Source organism: Oncorhynchus keta, chromosome 17, assembly GCF_023373465.1.
Source record: "Oncorhynchus keta strain PuntledgeMale-10-30-2019 chromosome 17, Oket_V2, whole genome shotgun sequence".
NCBI classification, from domain to species: Eukaryota; Metazoa; Chordata; class Actinopteri; order Salmoniformes; family Salmonidae; genus Oncorhynchus; species Oncorhynchus keta.
Window position 1 is genome coordinate 36,822,891 of NC_068437.1, and position 23,786 is coordinate 36,846,676.

Below are 23,786 nucleotides of genomic sequence, written 5' to 3' on the forward strand. Positions count from 1 at the left end.
AAGTTTGTGAGTGCTTTTGGTGACAAGTCAAATTTCTTCAGCCTCCTGAGGTTGAAGAGGCGCTGCTGTGCTTTCTTCACGACGCTGTCTGTGTGAGTGGACCAATTCAGTTTGTCTGTGATGTGTATGCCGAGGAACTTAAAACTTGCTACCCTCTCCACTACTGTTCCATCGATGTGGATAGGGGGGTGTTCCCTCTGCTGTTTCCTGAAGTCCACAATCATCTCCTTTAGTTTTGTTGACGTTGAGTGTGAGGTTATTTTCCTGACACCACACTCCGAGGGCCCTCACCTCCTCCCTGTAGGCCGCCTCGTCGTTGTTGGTAATCAAGCCTACCACTGTTGTGTCGTCCGCAAACTTGATGATTGAGTTGGAGGCGTGCGTGGCCACGCAGTCGTGGGTGAACAGGGAGTACAGGAGAGGGCTCAGAACGCACCCTTGTGGGGCCCCAGTGTTGAGGATCAGAGGGGAGGAGATGTTGTTACCTACCCTCACCACCTGGGGCGGCCCGGCAGGAAGTCCAGTACCCAGTTGCACAGGGCGGGTCGAGACCCAGGGTCTCGAGCTTGATGACGAGCTTGGAGGGTACTATGGTGTTGAATGCCGAGCTGTAGTCGATGAACAGCATTCTCACATAGGTATTCCTCTTGTCCAGATGGGTTAGGGCAGTGTGCAGTGTGGTTGAGATTGCATCGTCTGTGGACCTATTTGGGCGGTAAGCAAATTGGAGTGGGTCTAGGGTGTCAGGTAGGGTGGAGGTGATATGGTCCTTGACTAGTCTCTCAAAGCACTTCATGATGACGGAAGTGAGTGCTACGGGGCGGTAGTCGTTTAGCTCAGTTACCTTAGCTTTCTTGGGAACAGGAACAATGGTGGCCCTCTTGAAGCATGTGGGAACAGCAGACTGGTATAGGGATTGATTGAATATGTCCGTAAACACACCGGCCAGCTGGTCTGCGCATGCTCTGAGGGCGCGGCTGTGGATGCCGTCTGGGCCTGCAGCCTTGCGAGGGTTAACACGTTTAAATGTCTTACTCACCTCGGCTGCAGTGAAGGGGAGACCGCATGTTTTCGTTGCAGGCCGTGTCAGTGGCACTGTATTGTCCTCAAAGCGGGCAAAAAAGTTATTTAGTCTGCCTGGGAGCAAGACATCCTGGTCCGTGACTGGGCTGGATTTCTTCCTGTAGTCCGTGATTGACTGTAGACCCTGCCACATGCCTCTTGTGTCTGAGCCGTTGAATTGAGATTCTACTTTGTCTCTGTACTGACGCTTAGCTTGTTTGATAGCCTTGCGGAGGGAATAGCTGCACTGTTTGTATTCGGTCATGTTACCAGACACCTTGCCCTGATTAAAAGCAGTGGTTCGCGCTTTCAGTTTCATGCGAATGCTGCCATCAATCCACGGTTTCTGGTTAGGGAATGTTTTAATCATTGCTATGGGAACGACATCTTCAACACACGTTCTCATGAACTCGCACACCGAATCAGCGTATTCGTCAATGTTGTTATCTGACGCAATACGAAACATATTCCAGTCCACGTGATGGAAGCAGTCTTGGAGTGTGGAGTCAGCTTGGTCGGACCAGCGTTGGACAGACCTCAGCGTGGGAGCCTCTAGTTTTAGTTTCTGTCTGTAGGCAGGGATCAGCAAAGTGGAGTCGTGGTCAGCTTTTCCGAAAGGGGGGCGGGGCAGGGCCTTATATGCGTCGCAGAAGTTGGCAATGATCCAAGGTTTTTCCACCCCTGGTTGCGCAATCGATATGCTGATAAAATTTAGGGAGTCTTGTTTTCAGATTAGCCTTGTTAAAATCCCCAGCTACAATGAATGCAGCCTCCGGATAAATTGTTTCCAGTTTGCAAAGAGTTAAATAAAGTTCGTTCAGAGCCATCGATGTGTCTGCTTGGGGGGGGGATATATACGGCTGTGATTATAATCGAAGAGAATTCTTTTGGTAGATAATGCGGTCTACATTTGATTGTGAGGAATTCTAAATCAGGTGAACAGAAGGATTTGAGTTTCTTTAATCACACCATGTCTCGTTAGCCATAAGGCATACGCCCCCGCCCCTCTTCTTACCAGAAAGGTGTTTGTTTCTGTCGGCGCTATGCATGGAGAAACCCATTGGCTGCACCGCTTCGGATAGCGTCTCTCCAGTGAGCCATGTTTCCGTGAAGCACAGAACGTTACAGTCTCTGATGTCCCTCTGGAATGCTACCCTTGCTTGGATTTCATCAACCTTGTTGTCTAGAGACTGGACATTGGCAAGAAGAATGCTAAGGAGTGGTGCACGGTGTGCCCGTCTCCGGAGTCTGACCAGAAGACCGCTGCGTTTCCCTCTTTTTCGGAGTCGTTTTTTTTTGGGGTCGCTGCATGCGATCCATTCCGTTGTCCTGGGTGAAAGGCAGAACACAGGATCCGCGTCGCGAAAAACATATTCTTGGTCGTACTGATGGTGAGTTGACGCTGATCTTATATTCAGTAGTTCTTCTCGACTGTATGTAATGAAACCTAAGATGACCTGGGGTACTAATGTAAGAAATAACACGTAAAAAAACAAAAAACTGCATAGTCATTGAAAAACAAATTATAGTCCTACTAAGTGCAAACCAGATGGGATGGGGTGTCGCTGCAGAATGCTGTGGTAGCCATGCTGGTTAAGTGTGCCTTGAATTCTTTGTCTCACAAAGACACAGCGCTTGGAACCAAAATTTCTCATTTGAACTATGAAGCATTTATTTGAGCTGCAATTTCTGAGGCTGGTAACTAATGAACTTATCCTGTGCAGCAGAGGTCACAATGGGTCTTCCTTTCCTGTGGAGGTCCTCATGAGAGCCAGTGTCATCATAGTGCTTGATGGTTTTTGCAACTGCACTTGAAACTTTCAAAGATTTTTACATTTTCCAAATTTACTGAGCTTTATCTTAAATGATGGACTGTCATTTCTCTTTGCTTATTTGAGCTGTTCTTGCCATAATATGGACTTGTTCTTTTACCAAATAGGGCTATCTTCTGTATACCACCCTTACCTGGTCACAACACAAATGATTTGCTCAACTGCATTAAGGAAAGAAATTCTACAAATTAACTTTTAACAAGGCACACCTGTTAATTGAAATTGCATTCCAGGTGACTACCTCATGAAGCTGGTTGAGAGAATATATTTTGATTTGTTTACACCTTTTGGTGACTACATGATTCCATATGTGTAATTTCATAGTTTTGATGTCTTCACTATTATTCTACAATGTAGAAAATAGTAAAAATACAGAAAAACCCTTGAATGAGTATTTGTGTCCAAACTTTTGACTGGTACTGCACTTTTGGTCATGAGGTGTATCTAGCTAAAGCCAACTTCATAAAATTGCTAGGTGACTAGTATTACAGAGGAACATTTTCATTTTATTTATTAATCAAGAAGGTATCAATAGGCTACATAGCTTGAACAAATTAATTTACTAACATACCTCCTGTGAGTCCTGCCCATCACCGGCAGCTTAAATCAAATCAAATGCTATGTGTCACTCGGCACTCACTCTAAGTCGCTTTGGATAAAAGCGTCTGCTAAATGGCATATATTATTATTATTATTATTACTGTCTGCAAGCACTAGAGTATCTAACGTCTATGCCTAGCATATCTTTGCTCCGTGGTGCAAATTGGAAGGAACCACTTACTAGGGAGAAGGGGGGTACTCTTTGCCTGGTCCAATCAGTGTGCCCCCTCCACCAAATGTAGCTGACAGATCTTTTTTATAAAGAATTATATAAATAATTAGGATAAAACGTGGGCTTAAAAATTCAGTTAAATTAATTACCTCTGCCTACCTACTACATTCCAAGCGTACTCTCACGACATTCCTGCTCCACCTGTATGTAAATAACTAGGGTCAGTTTTACTTTAATTATTTGTCTCTCAGATTTAGAGGCCTGTTCAGACAGAGTGTGTATCCCTAATAAACAGATTAGCCTAGTGCGGCTTTCTACAGAGTTCATATGACTGATGGTCTATCCGCATTTATTTCACAGCTGTTTTGTCTTTTTGTGCAGAGCTGGGCTGACTTGCCTGAAGAGTGGAAAAGAGTTGAACTTTTGATGGACCGCAGATGGATATGACAGAACATGTAGATGAATATGACAGAACGTGTAGCTGCAGATGAATATGACAGAACGTGTAGATGCAGATGAATATGACAGAACGTGTAGATGCAGATGAATATGACAGAACGTGTAGATGCAGATGAATATGATCGAACGTGTAGATGCAGATGCATATGACAGAACATGTAGATGCAGATGGATATGACAGAACGTGTAGATGCAGATGGATATGACAGAATGTGTAGATGCATTTGACAGAACGTGTAGCTGCAGATGAATATGACAGAACGTGTAGATGCAGATGCATATGACAGAACGTGTAGATGCAGATGAATATGACAGAATGAGTAGATGCAGATGCATATGACAGAACGTGCAGATGCATATGACAGAACATGTAGATGCAGATGGATATGACAGAATGTGTAGATGCAGATGGATATGACAGAATGTGTAGATGAATATGACAGAACGTGTAGATGCAGATGCATATGACAGAACGTGTAGATGCAGATGAATATGACAGAACGAGTAGATGCAGATGCATATGACAGAACGTGTAGATGCAGATGCATATGACAGAACGTGTAGATGCAGATGCATATGACCGAACTTGCAGATGCATATGACAGAACGTGTAGATGCAGATGACAGAACATGTAGATGCAGATGAATATGACAGAACGTGTCGATGCAGATGACAGAACGTGTAGATGCAGATGCATATGACAGAACGTGTAGATGCAGATGCATATGACCAAACTTGCAGATGCATATGACAGAACGTGTAGATGCAGATGACAGAACGTGTAGATGCAGATGAATATGACAGAATGTGTAGATGCAGATGACAGAACGTGTAGATGCAGATGAATATGATAGAACGTGTCGATGCATATGACAGAACGTGTAGATGCAGATGCATATGACCAAACTTGCAGATGCATATGACAGAACGTGTAGATGCAGATGACAGAACGTGTAGATGCAGATGACAGAACGTGTAGATGCAGATGACAGAACGTGTAGATGCAGATGACAGAACGTGTAGATGCAGATGAATATGACAGAATGTGTAGATGACAGAACGTGTAGATGCAGATGACAGAACGTGTAGATGCAGATGAATATGATAGAACGTGTAGATGCAGATGAATATGACAGAACGTATAGATGCAGATGCATATGACAGAACGTGTAGCTGCAGATGAATATGACAGAACGTGTAGATGAATATGACAGAACGTGTAGCTGCAGATGAATGACAGAACGTGTAGATGCAGATGCATATGACAGAACGTGTAGATGCAGATGCATATGACAGAACGTGTAGATGCAGATGCATATGACCGAACTTGCAGGTGCATATGACAGAACGTGTAGATGCAGATGCATATGACAGAACGTGTAGATGCAGATGAATATGACAGAACGTGTAGGTGCAGATGACAGAACGTGTAGATGCAGATGACAGAACGTGTAGATGCATATGACCGAACTTGCAGATGCATATGACAGAACGTGTAGATGCAGATGACAGAACATGTAGATGCAGATGAATATGACAGAACGTGTCGATGCAGATGCATATGACAGAACGTGTAGATGCAGATGCATATGACAGAACGTGTAGATGCAGATGCATATGACCAAACTTGCAGATGCATATGACAGAACGTGTAGATGCAGATGACAGAACGTGTAGATGCAGATGACAGAACGTGTAGATGCAGATGAATATGACAGAATGTGTAGATGACAGAACGTGTAGATGCAGATGAATATGATAGAACGTGTCGATGCAGATGCATATGACAGAACGTGTAGATGCAGATGCATATGACCAAACTTGCAGATGCATATGACAGAACGTGTAGATGCAGATGACAGAACGTGTAGATGCAGATGACAGAACGTGTAGATGCAGATGAATATGACAGAATGTGTAGATGACAGAACGTGTAGATGCAGATGAATATGACAGAACGTATAGATGCAGATGCATATGACAGAACGTGTAGCTGCAGATGAATATGACAGAACGTGTAGATGAATATGACAGAACGTGTAGCTGCAGATGAATGACAGAACGTGTAGATGCAGATGCATATGACAGAACGTGTAGATGCAGATGCATATGACAGAACGTGTAGATGCAGATGCATATGACCGAACTTGCAGGTGCATATGACAGAACGTGTAGATGCAGATGCATATGACAGAACGTGTAGATGCAGATGAATATGACAGAACGTGTAGATGCAGATGACAGAACGTGTAGATGCAGATGACAGAACGTGTAGATGCAGATGAATATGACAGACTGTGTAGATGCAGATGCATATGACAGAACGTGTAGATGCAGATGACAGAACGTGTAGATGCAGATGAATATGACAGAACGTGTAGATGCAGATGAATATGACAGAACGTGTAGATGCAGATGACAGAACGTGTAGATGCAGATGACAGAACGTGTAGATGCAGATGAATATGACAAAGTGTAGATGCATATGGCAATGTCTCTGTGGTCAGTGTATTTATTTTCTCACAGAAGGGTCAGTTTCCCTGTGGTCAGTTTTTGTATAGTCTGTCTGTGATTACCGTTATTCAGACTACGGTCTATTGCCCTTCAGTCAGTCAGTGTATGTTCACTCAGATGTCACTCACTCAGCAAGACCCCTCAGATCAAGGCTATTTATTGCCCTCTAAGTGGTCAGTATATATACGGACCCTTTGTCCAATCACATACACTCCCTGTCAGTGTGTGTTTATAGTCCCACAGTCCATTACAATAATTACAATACCACAGAGCAGTGGTCCTGGAGCAGATTTGAGGAGTTAAGTGCTTTGCTTAAGTGCACAATGTCAGTAGGTATTACATGGAATATTGAAGCCAGGAATCAGTGTGCCCCCTCCACCAAATGTAGCTGACAGATCTTTTTATAAATAATTATATAAATAAATAGGATAAAACGTGGGCTTAAAAATTCAGTTAAATTAATTACCTCTGCCTACCTACTACATTCCAAGCGTACTCTCACGACATTCCTGCTCCACCTGTATGTAAATAACTAGGGTCAGTTTTACTTTAATTATTTGTCTCTCAGATTTAGAGGCCTGTTCAGACAGAGTGTGTATCCCTAATAAACAGATTAGCCTAGTGCGTCTTTCTACAGAGTTCATATGACTGATGGTCTATCCGCATTTATTTCACAGCTGTTTTGTCTTTTTGTGCAGAGCTGGGCTGGGCCTGAAGAGTGAAAAAAGGGTTGAACTTTTGATGGACCGCAGATGGATATGACAGAACGTGTAGCTGCAGATGAATATGACAGAACGTGTAGATGCAGATGCATATGACAGAACGTGTAGATGCATATGACAGAACGTGTAGATGCAGATGCATATGACAGAACGTGTAGATGCAGATGAATATGACAGAACGTGTAGATGCAGATGCATATGACAGAACGTGTAGATGCAGATGAATATGACAGAACGTGTAGATGCATATGACAGAACGTGTAGATGCAGATGACAGAACGTGTAGATGCAGATGAAAATGACAGAATGTGTAGATGCAGATGCATATGACAGAACGTGTAGATGCAGATGACAGAACGTGTAGATGCAGATGAATATGACAGAATGTGTAGATGCAGATCCATATGACAGAACGTGTAGATGCAGATCGATATGACAGAACGTGTAGATGCAGATGACAGAATGTGTAGATGCAGATGAATATGACAGAATGTGTAGATGCAGATGAATATGACAGAACGTGTAGATGCAGATGAATATGACAGAACGTGTAGATGCAGATGCATATGACAGAACGTGTAGATGCATATGACAGAACGTGTAGATGCATATGACAGAACGTGTAGATGCATATGACAGAACGTGTAGATGCAGATGAAAATGACAGAACGTGTAGATGCAGATGCATATGACAGAACGTGTAGATGCAGATGACAGAACGTGTAGATGCAGATGAATATGACAGAATGTGTAGATGCAGATCCATATGACAGAACGTGTAGATGCAGATCGATATGACAGAACGTGTAGATGCAGATGACAGAATGTGTAGATGCAGATGAATATGACAGAACGTGTAGATGCAGATGAATATGACAGAACGTGTAGATGCAGATGCATATGACAGAACGTGTAGATGCAGATTCATATGACAGAACGTGTAGATGCAGATGCATATGACAGAACGTGTAGATGCAGATGACAGAACGTGTAGATGCAGATGAATATGACAGAATGTGTAGATGCAGATGCATATGACAGAACGTGTAGATGCAGATGACAGAACGTGTAGATGCAGATGACAGAACGTGTAGATGGAGATGAATATGACAGAACGTGTAGATGCAGATGACAGAACGTGTAGATGCAGATGCATATGACAGAACGTGTAGATGCATATGACAGAACGTGTAGATGCAGATGACAGAACGTGTAGATGCAGATGAATATGACAGAATGTGTAGATGCAGATGAATATGACAGAATGTGTAGATGCAGATGCATATGACAGAACGTGTAGATGCAGATGACAGAACGTGTAGATGCAGATGAATATGACAGAACGTGTAGATGCATATGGCAATGTCTCTGTGGTCAGTGTATTTATTTTCTCACAGAAGGGTCAGTTTCCCTGTGGTCAGTTTTTGTATAGTCTGTCTGTGATTACCGTTATTCAGACTACGGTCTATTGCCCTTCAGTCAGTCAGTGTATGTTCACTCAGATGTCACTCACTCAGCAAGACCCCTCAGATCAAGGCTATTTATTGCTCTCTAAGTGGTCAGTATATATACGGACCCTTTGTCCAATCACATACACTCCCTGTCAGTGTGTGTTTATAGTCCCACAGTCCATTACAATAATTACAATACCACAGAGCAGTGGTCCTGGAGCAGATTTGAGGAGTTAAGTGCCTTGCTCAAGTGCACAATGTCAGTAGGTAGCACATGGAATATTGAAGCCAGGAAGCCTCCAGCTTCCGGCTCATTCCCTGCAGAATTCCTCCGTCAGCCTTGGGATTTGAATTGGCAACTCTCTGTTTACTGGCCCCCCTTTTCAAGACTACCTTCACCCCCCCCAATCACCCTCTCTGTAGTTCCCTATGTTGCATCCGTTTTGTGGCTCTCATCCGGCTAGTGTAGCCAGGGAGTCTTCCTTCTCATCTAATAGTTCCCATCAGCCCGGCTGGGACTGGCGTGTCCTGGTGAGTCGGCATCAGACATTGTGGTGAAAAAGAAAAATCTGGCAAAATCTCCCGGAGCCTGACACAACCCACCAGACTCCAGGGGGGTTAACACGACTCACGAAACACATAACCGAGTCACCAACTTCAAAGCGAAGGTTGTGGTTTGGTAAGGGGGTGGAACAGGGCGGGTTGATACGGTAAGGGGGGCACAAACAGCATCTGTAATTGGGGTTTGAGGTTTGGGTTTTTTCTGCAGACAAGCAGATTCTGATTCATCCCCAAATTGGGAATGTCTGTTAAGCCTGCACCCAGCTGCTCTGCTCTACTCCACTCCACTGGCATGGGAGTAAGTCAGACTGGTTAAAGCTGGAGACAAAGCACACATGGGAGTAAGTCAGACTGGTTAAAGCTGGAGACAAAGCACACATGCAAGAGGACATGTAGGTCATGCAAGGTGGGGAGAGAGACATGTTGTAGTGCTGTGTAAGGTAGTAATCGCAAGAGAGATGCATGGTTTTATTTAAACGCACACACACAGTTCACTTAATATTTTCCTCCATCAATCTTGCTGCGTCAGGTGTGACAGTATGATTGTATGTTAGCTTTGCATGTCTGTTCGAATATTCCACAACTTATTACAGTTGGCCTATTGTATGTTATTCAATTAGGCCTAGACATCATAGCTCTTACACTAGGGCCTTGGGGCTATAGGGTGTGTGTGTGTGTGTGTGTGTGTGTGTGTGTGTGTGTGTGTGTGTGTGTGTGTGTGTGTGTGTGTGTGTGTGTGTGTGTGTGTGTGTGTGTGTGTGTGTGTGTGTGTGTGTGTGTGTGTGTGTGTGTGTGTCAATGTAAATCTACAGGAATACTCCATACCATGTTGCAGCTGTACTAACTATCCTGCTCTGTTATTAGTGAGTGTGTTAAATGCTGAGCTTTGGCACAGCTTGGCTGTAGTTCAACACAACAGGGTTTAGGGGTCTCCCCTTCTCTAGATGTTTCTCTCTTTCCCTCTCCTCTTTTTCTTTTTTTTTCCCATTTCTCTATCTCAGGTGGCAATGAGAGTGACATGTTCAGTGATCTGTGTGTCCCGGTACGCTAGCCTGTGCTTGTTACACCCTGATAGCTGTGTCTAATGAAAGAATGTAAACACACATCAGATCGGGCATAAATACTTCTGTCTGCTGTTTATTGTTAATCGGCCTCTCTTCAGGGAAGTGTAGCCAGTCAGTGAGTTAGAGAGCAGATCCAGATCCTGGCAGTAAACTCTTGATTCAAAGCATTAGCTAGTTGGCAGAGGCAGCTAACAATGGCTGCATCTGAAATGGCATCATGTTCTCTACATAGTGCACTACGTTTGACCAGAGCCCTATGGCAGTATACTATAAAGGTAATAATAGGGTGCCATTGTGGGCACTGTAATGCTAAGCAGACGTCTTCAAAACCATAGTGGCTGCTCTCTCGCTCTCTCGAAGATGATGTGATATCATCGGCGAGAAAGCTAGGGGTTGTGTGTGTGTTAAGGTTTGAAGCCATGTTTGATGTACAAACAGACACAATGGCTGACCCTTGCACAAGCTCTCACCAGAGGTAATATTTTTCTTGCAGTGAAATTAATCATAGTTTTGTGATTAATTAGACAAATCATAGCCTTGCCATTGTGATAATAAATATTTGCTCCAATTGAGCATTTTTCCAATTCCATCTTATATTAATCATTTTTTCCCTCCCTCCCTCCCTCCCTCCCTCCCTCCCTCCCTCCCTCCCTCCCTCCCTCCCTCCCTCCCTCCCTCCCTCCCTCCCTCCCTCCCTCCCTCCCTCCCTCCCTCCCTCCCTCCCCCTCCCTCCCTCCCACTCTCCTTCCCTGGTCAGGTACTGCGTGGGGCCCAGCTGATAGCGGTGGCGTCAGCTGACGGGGGGACCACAGCAGTGGAGGGCTCCCCTCTACAGGCCAGTGACATACAGGTGCAGTATGTCCAACTGGCCCAAGTCAACGACCACACCGCTACTGTACAGGTGAGGAGCACAACCTGTCGTTGAGTCTGGCAGGCCTGACGGCAGCATTCCTGACTGTTTCTGTTTAGCATCTCAGCTACGGTTCCGACTTAATGTTCGCTCAAACTCCTGAGACACACCTGTGACATTTCAATTTCCACACATCCAGTAGAGACGACTTCAAACATACATGGTGTATATAATTGTCTATTTTCTATGCTATTCTGTACGTACCTGTGAGACGTATCTCCCCAGCCCAGGCCATATCTGTGAGCTCACCCAGAGGCTACATTTGTATTTATTAAGGATCCCCATTAGCTGCTGCCAAGGCAGGGCGGCGTAATAACTATCCTCTCTCACACCCTCTCTCTATCCATCCATCCCCCAGGAGATCATTAATCATTCCCCGATGGTGCCATTAAAGAGTATCAAAGGCAGGGCGGCGGGCGGTTTACACTGGTGTTCTCAGACATCAGGAGAGAGCAAGGGGCTGATGGAGCCATCACAGGTTCTGGGTCTGAAGTGGAGGGGGGTGGATTAGTGTAGGATATTGTGGAGGTGAGGGGAAAATGGGTGGAAGGTGTAAGCGTTTACAGATGTAAGGGGAGGTTAGAGTGGGTGGTTGATAGTTATGGGTTTTATGTGTAGGGGGTGTTTCAGATGAGTTGTGACATAATTTCGTCAAGTGTTGGGGGTGGTTGAGTTGAGGGAGACAGAAGTATAGAGGGTTGGGTTCTAAATATACCTGAGGACAGTTAAGGGCTCACACCAGGACATTCTGGGCTCTATTTAAACAAACCTAATGCATTAGCGTAATAGGTTCGGGGATGTGTCAAGTATTCTTTTCTATTTTCTGAACCAAAATCATGGTCGCACTAGCTGGCGCAAAAGGGCTGGGTTTTGATGAATAAACAAGTTTCTGGCCAATCGGAACATGTTCCATGGCTAAATACAGTGTATATATACAAAATTATGTGGAGACCCATAGATGCCACCTTTCCAACAAGTCAGTTCTTCAAATGTCTGCCCTGCTAGAGCCGCCCCAATGAACTGTGTTATTGTGAAGTGGAAACGTCTAGGCGCAACAACGGCTCAGCCGTGAAGTGGTAGGCCACACAAGCTCCCAGAACGGACGGGAGTACTGGGTGCTGAAGTGCGTAGAGAGTGTAAAAATCATCTGACCTCGGTTGCAACATTCACTACTGAGTTCCAAACTGCCACTGGAAGCAACGTCAGCACAAGAACTGTTTGTCAGGAGCTTCATGAAATGGGTTTCCATTGCCGAGCAGCTGAACACAAGCCTAAGATCACCATGCGCAATGCCAAGTGCTGGAGGAGTGTAAAGCTAGATGCCATTGGATTTTGGTCAGGCTAGGCACCTTAGTTCCAGTGAAGGGAAATCTCAATGCCCGATGCCATTGGACTCTGGAGCAGTGGAAACGAGTTCTCTGGCAGTCCGAGTGGACTGCAGTCACCATCTGGCAGTCCAATGGACGCATTTGGGTTAGAAGGATGCCAGGAGAACGCTACCTGTCCGAATGCATAGTGGCAACTATAAAGTTTGGTGGAGGAGGAATAATGGTCTGGGGCTGTTTTTCATGCTTTGGGCTGGGCCACTTAGTTCCAAGGACAGCATACCATGATATTCTAGTTTGGGGAAGGCCCTTTCCTGTTTCAGCATGACAAGGACCCCGTGCACAAAGTGAGGTCCATACCGAAATGGTTTGTCGAGTTCATTGTGGAAGAACTTGACTGGCCTGCACAGATCCCTGACGTCAGCCCCATTGAACACCTTTGGGATGAATTGGAATGCCGACTGTGAGCCAGGCCTAATCACTCAACATCAGTGCCCAACCTCACTAATGCTCTTGTGGCTGAATGGAAGCAAGTCCCCACAGCAATGTTCCAACATCTAATGGAAAGCCTTCCAGAAGAGTGGAGGCTGTTATAGCAGTAAAGGGGGGACCAACTCCATATTAATGCCCATGATTTTGGAATGAGATGTTTGACGAGCAGGTCTCTAATATACTTTTGGTCATGTAGCGTATGTGGTTGCTTCAAGTTGTCTTTACATTATTTTATGTATTGCGTTGTCATCAACTCCAATTGAAATGTTAGTCTGTTACAGCCTAGTTGGTTAAAAAGCCTGCCCCATATTTGTTAAACATGTTTTGTTCTAATTGTATTGCTTCAATATAGAAATACATAGTTAAATATAGGCTATAGCATTCACACTGATAGGGGCTAGGCCTAATGTAAATTGCAGTCTGGAACTGGACATGCCACTTATAGTCAATAAGCAAGATTAAATTCACTCGGCTATTGAAAAAGCCCAAAAAATTTAATATAAACATAACGACAACTTATTTTAAATAAGCTGGGCATATATTAGAGACATGGCATCTTAGACTACAGAGGGTTTTACTTAAATCCAAACTTTTCACAGGAGCCGGATAAAGCTCCAAAATATAGAGAAAGGGGGCATGTCTACTCATCGCTATATGCAAATGTAATGTTTAGAAATATCAAGGAACCATCTTACATGTCGTATTTTCACTTCTCCAGAAATAGCAGACAAACGTGCATTGCATTCGAGTCATGTACCATAAACCCATGGACGGTGAATCTTTCTAATTCATTTGATTAAAAAACTAAAAAACAAATCTATTTTTTAAACCAACAATAATATTTCTAAATAGGATTTGGTCCGAAGCATGATATCATAAATCACTTCTCGTTCCATGGCACTGTGTGCACACATAGGCCTAAATGTCTATACATAACATTCGCATGTCTACAAAATATTAGGCTTCTGTCAATTGTACCGTTGTCTATGTTCGAGACCGATTCAGAAAATAATCTGATGTTGATATGGCATTATAGGAGGACTGAATAGTGTGGAGGGGCACTCCTTGGAAATTGGGATGGATAGCCTACTTGAACAAGCGAAATGCAGGTATGTGAATTATGAATAATGAAAAAGCATGGAGAGCTAAATATTTCAAAGCACACTCAGTTGACCATTTAAAAACCCTTTATTCATAGGCTACTTTTGGCTAATGGCCAGTATAAAAAGACGCAACTATGCAATGCTAAACCAGCCTTGATTAAGTGGAGGGTAAGCTATGCTTGGTTTTCAATCAAATTGAACTAAAAATGGGGAGAAGCCAATTGTGTTTTTATGTTTCTAAATACGAGATTCACCGGCACATCTCTCCTTCAATGGGCACTGCGAATCATGGCTGGGTAGGCGGCGCTTCCGTTGTCAAAATCCATGCCATTATCAACTGCGTTACCGTCAAGCCCTGCTTTTCTGGGTCTTTTGCACTTGTTTTTATGGGCAATTGTCACTTTTGCGGTTGTTTTTAAGGACACGCCTCAAATATTGCCACTCCCTCCCACCTGTTAGACAGGTAAATTGCCGAACCTGACGTCAGGGCTGGAAAAGGCCAGGCCGCCACTTTTTTACTCAATCAAACTAACGTGCTTTTGACACCTGCGCCTCCTTAGCACCAGCCGAGAATAGAGTCGTCAGTCTCTCACTTCCCCTTTAAATGACACAAACATATATTGTGCAGTCTCCCAGTAAGACTGGCTATGCGGCGCACTGCCATATTTCTCCTTATAATTACTGACATGTTGAAATCGAAATACCAGCGTAATACCTAGCAATTTCATCAAACTGCTTACAGGTACTCAACGCACAGCTATTCTCCCTATTGTAATGCTTTCACTCAAAGCTAATGCCCTTATCCTTTCAGTCCTACAGCTGGTGTTTAGTAAACAGTCATTTAACAATGTGAAATGTACAGACGCAGCTTCAGAAAGAGGAAAGTAATAATTACTAGATTAGCTTTGAATCCCTTGATGGTTGAGCTCAGAGACTGGGAGCCATGTGTTGAAAGCAGGAAGGGTGCACATGCACCCACAGCAGACCCTCTTTTAAGTGGCCTGCTTGGCACGTCCAGAAACGAAGGAGACTCAGTTTTTTCCCTCTGTTTTTCCAAAACCATGTTAACTGTCACATCCTCCATAATGCTAACTTTTCACTGAAGTCACGTGTTTTTTTTATAGGTATCGCTGATTCGTCTCATGCTTATAGGCATTGTTTTCATGCTGTGCAACATTATTAAAAAATTGTACCCTAAAAAAAGCTTTGGCTCTTTAAAATGTATTTGTTGTTTGGCTGTTTGTAGAAATGCCAATCCTACCCAGAGTTGGAGTAATTTGAGTCTTGTTCATTTAGAGTGAGTGATTGTATACTTTCTGCTGGCTAAATGCAGGCATGTGCAGAGAGTATCCTGCCCCACCACCTATCACTCTTCTGGGCAACTATACAAAAAAAAAATATAAACGCAACATGTAAAGTGTTGGTCCCATGTTCCATACAATTTCTATCAAATGTTGTGCACAAATTTGTTTACATCCCAGTTAGTGAGCATTTCTCCTTTACCAAGATAATCCATTCACCTGACAGGTGGCATATCAAGAAGCTGATTAAACAGCATGCTCATTACACAAGTGCACTTTGTGCTGGGGACAATAAAAGGCCACTCTAAAATGTGCAGTTTTGTCACACAACACAATGCCACAGATGTCTCAAGTTTTGAGGGAGTGTGCCCTTGGCATGCTGACTGTAGGAATGTCCACCAGAGCTGTTGCCAGAAAATGGAATGTTTGTTTCTCTACCATAACCCGCCTCCAACATCGTTTTTAGAGAATTTGGTAGTGCGTCCAACTGGCCTCTCAACCGCAGACGACGTGTTGCCAGCCCAGGACCTCCACATCTGGCTTCTTCACCTGCGGGATCGTTTGAGACCAGCTACCTGGACAGCTGATGAAACTGGATTTGCACAACCAAAGAATTTCTGTCAGAAACCGTCTCAGGGAAGCTCATCTGTGTGCTAGTCGTCCTCACCAGGTTCTTGACCTGACTGCTGTTCGACGTTGTAACTGACTTCAGTGGGCAAATGCTCACCTTCGATGGCCACTGACACGCTGGAGACGTGTGCTCTTCACGGGTGAATCCTCGTTTCAACCGTACTGGGCAGATGGCAGACAGTGTGTATGTCTTTGTATAGGCGAGCGGTTTCAATGTTGTGAACAGAGCACCCCATGGTGGCGATGGGAATATGGTCATTTGAATGCACATGATACCGTGACGAGATCCTGAGGCCCATTATCGTGCCATTCATCTGCCGCCATCGCCTCATGTTTCAGCGTGATAATGCACGGCCCCATGTCGCAAGGATCTGTACACAATTCTTGGAGGCTGAAAATGTCCCAGTTCTTCCATGGCCTGCATACTCACCAGACATATCACGTTTGGGATGCTCTGGACCGACGTGTACGACAACGTATTCCTTTTCCCACCAATATTCAGGAACTTCGCACAGCCATTGAAGAGGAGTGGGACAACATTCCACAGGTCACAATCAAATCCTGATCAACTCTATGCAAAGGAGATGTGTTGCGCTGCATGAGGAAAATGGTGGTTATACCAGATACTGACTGGTTTTCTGATCCGCACCCACCCCCACCGTTTTTTTAAGGTATCTGTAATCAACAGATGCATATCCGTATGGAGTCATGTGAAATCCATAGAATAGGGCCTAATGAGTTTATTTCAATTGACCGATTTCCTTATATGGACTGTAATTCAGTAAAATCTTGAAATTGTTGCATGTTGAGTTTATATTTTTGCTCAGTGTAGCTGTATGAGGTATGGCATCCTCGGTCACCACTTGTGTCTCTGTCAGCGCTCTAATTTGTCCCACCCGTACCCCCGTTCCTCTCTTGGAGCAATGGATATCCTAAATTGATTAATTTCTCCCTCCCTGACCAGGCTGGGGTTTGTTTGTGATAACATCAAATATATATACAGTTGAAGTTGGAAGTTTACATACACCTTAGCCAAATACATTTAAACTCAGTTTTTCACAATTCTTGACATTTAATCCTAATAAAAATGTCTTTGGTCATTTAGGATCACCACTTTATTTTAAGAATGTGAAATGTCAGAATAATAGTAGAGGATGATTTATTTCACCTTTTATTTCCATCATCACATTCCCAGAGGGTCAGAAGTTTACATACACTCAATTAGTATCTGATAGCATTGCCTTTAAATTGCTTAACTTGGGTCAAACGTTTCAAGTAGCCTTCCACAAGCTTCCCACGTTTGGCCCATTCCTCCTGACAGAGTTGGTGTAACTGAGTCAGGTTTGTAGGCCTCCTTGCTCGCACACGCTTATTCAGTTCTGCCCACAAATGTTCTATAGGATTGAGGTCAGGGCTTTGAGATGGCTACTCCAATACCTTGACTTTGTTGTCCTTAAGCCATTTTGCCACCACTTTGGACGTATGCTTGGGGTCATTGTCCATTTGGAAGACCCATTTGCGACCAAGCTTTAACTTCCTAACTGATTGATGTTTTGAGATGTTGCTTCAATATCCACATCATTCCAGCCTCATGATGCCATCTATTTTGTGAAGTGCACCAGTCCCTCCTGCAGCAAAGCACCCCCACAACATGATGATGCCACCCCTGTGCTTCACGGTTGGGATGGTGTTCTTCGGCTTGCAAGCCTCCCCCTTTTTCCTGCAAACATAACGATGGTCATTATGGCCAAACGGTTCTATTTTTGTTTCATCAGACCAGAGGACATTTCTCCAAAAAGTACAATCTTTGTCCCCATGTGCAGTTGCAAACCATAGTCTGGCATTTTTATGGCGGTTTTGGAGCAGTTGCTTCTTCCTTGCTGAGCTTTCTTTCAGGTTATATCGATATAGGACTCGTTTTTACTGTGGATATAGATATTTTTGTACCTCTTTCCTCCAGCATCTTCACAAGGTCCTTCGCTGTTGTTCTGGGGTTGATTTGCACTTTCCGCACCAAAGTACATTTATCTCTAGGAGCCAGAACGTGTCTCCGTCTTGAGCGGTATGATGTCTCCGTGGTCCCATGGTGTTTATACTTGCATACTATTGTTTGTACAGATGAATGTGGTACCTTCAGGCATTTGTATATTGCTCCCAAGGATGAACCCGACTTATGGAGGTCTAAAAAAAACAATTCTGAGGTCTTGGCTGATTTCTTTTGATTTTCCCATGATGTCAAGCAAAGAGGCACTGAGTTTGACAGTAGGCCTTGAAATACATCCACAGGTACACCCCCAATTGACTCAAATGATATCAATTAGCCTATCAGAAGCTTCTAAAGCCATTACATCATTTTCTGGAATTTTTCAAGCTGTTTAAAGGCACAGTCAACTTAGTGTATGTGAACTTCTGACCCACTGGAATTGTGATACAGTGAATTATAAGTGAAATAATCTGTCTGTAAACAATTTTAGGAAAAATTACTTTTGTCATGCACAAAGTAGGTGTCCTATACAACTTGCCAAAACTATAGTTTGTTAATTTTCAAGAAATTTGTGGAGTGGTTGAAAAACTATTTTTAATGACTCCAACCTAAGTGTAGGTAAACTGTAGGTAAACTTCCGTCTTAGCTTTAATTTCTCAGAACAAGAATAGACTGATGAGTTTCAGAAGAAAGGTTTTTGTTTCTGGCCATTTTGAGCCTGTACACGAACCCACAAATTCTGATGCTTCAGATACTCAATTCGTCTAAAGATGGCCAGTTTTATTGCTTATTTAATTAGAACAACAGTTTTCAGCTGTGCTAACATAATTGCAAAAAGGTTTTCTGTTGATCAATTTGGTCTTTTAAAATTATAAACTTGGATTAGCTAACACAACGTGCCATTGGAACATAGGAGTGATGGTTACTGATAATGGGCCTCTGTTCTCCTGTGTAGATATTCCATTTAAAAAATCATCCTTTTCTAGCTACAATAGTCATTTAAAACATTAACAATGTCTATACTGTATTTCTGATCAATTTGATGTTATTTTATTGGACAAAAAATATGCTTTTCTTTCAAAAACAAGGACATTTCTAAATGACCACAAACTTTTGAACAGTAGTGTGTATATATTTAAGCAATAAGGCGGTGTGGTATATGGCCAATATATGATGGCTAAGGACTGTTCTTAAGCATGATGCAATGCGGAGTGCCTGGATACAGCCCTTAGCTGTGGTTTATTGGCCATATGTCACAAACCCCTGAGGTGCCTTTTTGCTATTATAAACTGGTTACCAGCGTATGTAGAGCAGTAAAAGTACATTTTTTGTCATCCCTGTGTTATACGGTCTGATATACCACAGCTGTTAGCCAATCACAATTCAGGGCTCGAACCACCCAGTTTATAAATATATATACACCATAGGTATACATGATTGCCACCCCAGCTGCACTCTGGTTCCATTTCACCTCTCACCTCTGTTGTTTGTGCACACTTTGTGAATGGACTCTTAAAGAGCTTCACTATTTATTCTAATGGTTGATTGTACACTGACAGCTTGATAGAAATCAACAAAGTTGACTGGGCCCTGATCAATCTCCAATTTACTGCTCCGAAGAGATGAAATGAAGCATCTTGTGTTCAACAAGGGCATATGGACCAGGAAGGGGAGAGAATACAACTGTTGAACAGCCTGAAAAATATAGGATACTGTATATGCTGTTCTTTTAGGCTACTCAAAGTGAGACAACTCTAATCCATTGTCTTTTAACAAAGTCCCACTCCTTATTTCTAAATTCAACAAAACTGTGGCCACCAAAATGCTACTTGGTTTTGCTATAAATCTGAGGGTTTGGGATTGGAGAAATGTAGACTAACAACTCTCAAATTCATAGATGGAGATGAATAGTAAAACAAATCGATGTCAAGAGAGTTTGTGGACCCGAACTTCACACAACCAACATTGGGCAAATCAAATACACAGTAGGCTTGTGAGGAGATGTACACTATCAGTCAGGTAAAGCGCAAGGTCGCACCTGAAATAGCCAGTACTTACCGATGGTTTGCCACCTTTCCAGTTCAAAGGTCAGGGAAAGGTCACAACCGCTTTTTCCCCTCTCCCCAAAAAGTGTTGAACACGAGCGATTCGCTCTAATCTGTTTTCCCGAACATATGGGAGCATTTATAACTAAGAGCTCTTGATGAATTGCTTTAGCTTTTCCTTTATTTATCTAAAACAAAAAAAAATTCCCACTCTCTTTATTCAATAGTTTCCATTACACAAGCTATAACAAATAAAGTTAAAAAAAACTAACTCAAATAAGATAATAGTTCAGAATAGGAAGGCCTGTTTGCCCTGGTTTGGCGGCGCCTCTTGACAGATCGGTGTTTAACATTTCTGACATTAGCCTTGTGATGGTTCAGACACAGGTCAAGTCTATGACTGGCCCTACAACAACCCAACAGGGTCTGGTCCCGGGCGGGATTCTCATACAGTGCCAGAGGCATCTGTTATATACCAGATGAAAAACAATTGGCCATCATATGGAGAGAGGAATAGGAAAGGTATTAGTTGGACACCTGGGTCATATTCATTATGCACCACATGGTAGAAAGCTGACTGAAACAAGGTACTACCTGTACTTGCTCAATTACAACCGCTTGTTTTCGTTTTCAGGTGTGATATGTTAAAACTTATTAGGTGTGTTTGGTTGGATTCTGTAGCTAGATGTTTCTGTTTCAGGGCCAATTTCATGGCTGTTACAAATATCGATGTCAAGAGAGTTTGTTTTAATCTAGTGAAACCACTTCAGTGTGGATAGAATAATGTTGTCCAGATCAGACACCAGATGGTATCCACGCACCTTTGTCTTGTGTTGGCTAGTCTGGTGCACCTGTGCGCACTAGCCTGTGTGAGCACACGCTGTGCTGTTTTGAGTGGAGGATTAAAAGATGCAGGTGTGCTGTGCTGTTGGGGAGAACTTTGGCATATCGGCTTGGAAGGAATGACTCACCAGACCAGACTCACCAGGTCCTCTCTTTCTCTCCTAGCACAGTGACTCATCCTTGACTATTCTCATCTTTTACTGGGGGTTACCCATTCCACATCTCCATGCCTCTCTGAACTGAGGTTGGCCCAGGAGATAACATGTCTGCTTTTTATCTATAACTTGTCTCTCTTTCTCCCTCAATTTTTCTTCTCTCTCCATCTTCCCTCTCACCCCTCTCCGCTTCCTCCGCTCTCCTCCACTGACTCTCTTCTCTGACTTCCTACCTTTCTCACTGTCTCTCTTTCATCCCCTCTCTCCCTCCCGTCTCTTTCCCCCACATCCACTCCTGCATTTCTCCTACTCCTCTTCCTCCCTGGTTTCTTCCCCAATCATCCCCTCAATCCCCCTTTCCCCTCCCAGGCGGCGGAGCTGGCCCCAGCAATGCAGGGTGAGATGGAGGTGAAGGAGGGATCCCTCCATCTGCCAGCGGGGGAGAACGGGGAGGTGGTGCAGATCGTCACCTCTGTGGGGACATAAGGGCCCCCGAGGGCCTCGAGACAGAGAGAGAGATGGCCAGCACCCTACGACAGAGTTAGAGGTGTAGGTGAATGGGATGGAGAAGTGGGGGTGGTCCATAGACTATATACAATTAAATACAATTTTGTAAATTGTAAATTAAATACAATTAAATAAATAAGAGAAAGTTAGAAAATGTCAAAAGAACAACAGCAAAGATCAAGAGAAGTGGTTTTGTTATTTTATATTGACTTGGTCCAGCAACCACTCGTTCATTGTCAACCAACAGTATGAAAATGTTCATAGAGCACACAGGCTTTCATAGCTTCTATCAAGAACTAGTTAACTCACATTGTCGTCATCAGAAGAGGACCCGGAGACCTGGCCTGGGCACAGTGCAGGGGATTAAACCCTACCCATAAAGGATGCTGCTCAGGCAGACCATCACTACCTACACCTGAGCATCAGCATAAAATGTTTACATCAACTCTGGGAAAGCATGGAGCTATTAGAAGTTAAGCCACTCGGCTCAATATCCCTCTCTTGAGGGGTTACAGTAGGCTAGGCTAACCCCCTGGACTCGTACTTCACACAACCAATACTGTGCTGTTCTCCTCTAGCATCCTGCAATCGTGTCATGCTGGACTGCTGTGGAAAGTAATACAAGCCTAACGGTACTTACTAATGGTTGTGTTTTCTTTGGCTTTTTTTCTTTCTCTCTGTTTGTGCATCATTTCTGGGATGGACCCTTACTTTCTTCGCCATTTTTTCCTAGCTTTTTTTTCATATTGGTTAACCCACATAGCTTTTGTTTGTTTGTTCCATGTACATAATTGTACCACATCTAAATGTTTGCGGAGCTTTGGTTGGAGGTAGACAACCACGAAATAGCAAAGATGATGTTCATGATAATACATGACAATGAGTTATATGTAGAGTAGCCAGAATTTCACTTTTTTTGTTTTTCCTGCTGTATTTCTGTGAAGGATACATTCGTGTGAATAAAATGTTTTGTGGTTGCCACATGTGTGTTTTGCTCTTGCATTTCAATGGTATTTTCATCTCCTCTCCATAGACAGTGTTCGACAAACTCCAAATCAACTCCAAAATGTTTGAGATGTTGACTTTGACATGTATTTTTGAATCCTCTAGTACATAAATATCCTTCTGTGGAGATGTTGAGAGCGTAAGGGGTCACATGTTATTACATTAGCTTCACATGAAAATTCAGGCCTCCCGGGTGGCGCAGTGGTTAAGGGCGCTGTACTGTAGCGCCAGCTGTGCCACCAGAGACTCTGGGTTCGCGCCCAGGCTCTGTCGTAACCGGGCCGCGACCGGTGGGGCGACGTACAATTGGCCTAGCGTCGTCTAGGTTAGGGAGGGGTTGGCCGGTAGGGATATCCTTGTCTCATCGCGCACCAGCGACTCCTGTGGCGGGCCGGGCGCAGTGCACGCTAACCAAGGTTGCCAGGTGCATGGTGTTTCCTACGTTACATTGGTGCGGCTGGCTTCCGGGTTGGATGTGCTCTGTGTTAAGAAGCAGCTTGGTTGGGTTGTGTATCGGAGGACGCATGACTTTCAACCTTCGTCTCTCTCGAGCCCGTACGGGAGTTGTAGCGATGAGACAAGATAGTAGCTACTAAACAATTGGATACCACGAAATTGGGGAGAAAATGGGGTAAAATATTTTTTTCATGTTTAAAAAAAAAAGTGTTTTCAGAACATTTCACATGTGATCAAATTAAATTAATGTGGGGTTTTTTCGTTCTGTAACGCACTTGGGTGTTTGGGTCTATGGTGTGTGATGGTATGCTATTGCTGTGCTATTTTAGAGCTAGTCTGTTATGCCATTTCAATTTGCGATTGAGTTCAATAATGTTGTGCAATACTGTTTTAAGAGTGTTCAATGTGCTCAAAAGGCCTATCCTCTCTAAGAGGGAAGACAAACCATCACAAATGATGGCTGTGTGCAAGCGGGTAGCCGTCCTTTCGCCTCTGATCACAGAACATCAGCCATTATTTTCTATGAATTACCTAACAATTCTAAATTTTGAATGGCCAGTGTTTGTCGACACTCAGCAGGTGATCTACTGCA

The 23,786-nt window shown here is 43.6% G+C and overlaps 1 protein-coding gene across 4 annotated transcripts in view; it reads left to right on the forward strand.

Moving 5' to 3' along the window:
- banp (BTG3 associated nuclear protein) overlaps positions 1-23,786 on the forward strand; it is a 97,588-nt gene that overhangs the window by 67,306 nt on the left and 6,496 nt on the right. For 3 of the 4 annotated variants that reach the window (XM_035789715.1, XM_052465982.1, XM_035789716.2), the window contains 2 exons: positions 11,196-11,339; positions 21,596-22,714. In XM_035789715.1, the coding sequence (XP_035645608.1) occupies positions 11,196-11,339; positions 21,596-21,712 (261 nt within the window). In that variant the 3' untranslated portion in view covers positions 21,713-22,714. Of the gene's footprint in view, positions 1-11,195; positions 11,340-21,595; positions 22,715-23,786 lie in introns of those variants that run through there. The other variant, XM_052465981.1, reaches the window with a different exon arrangement.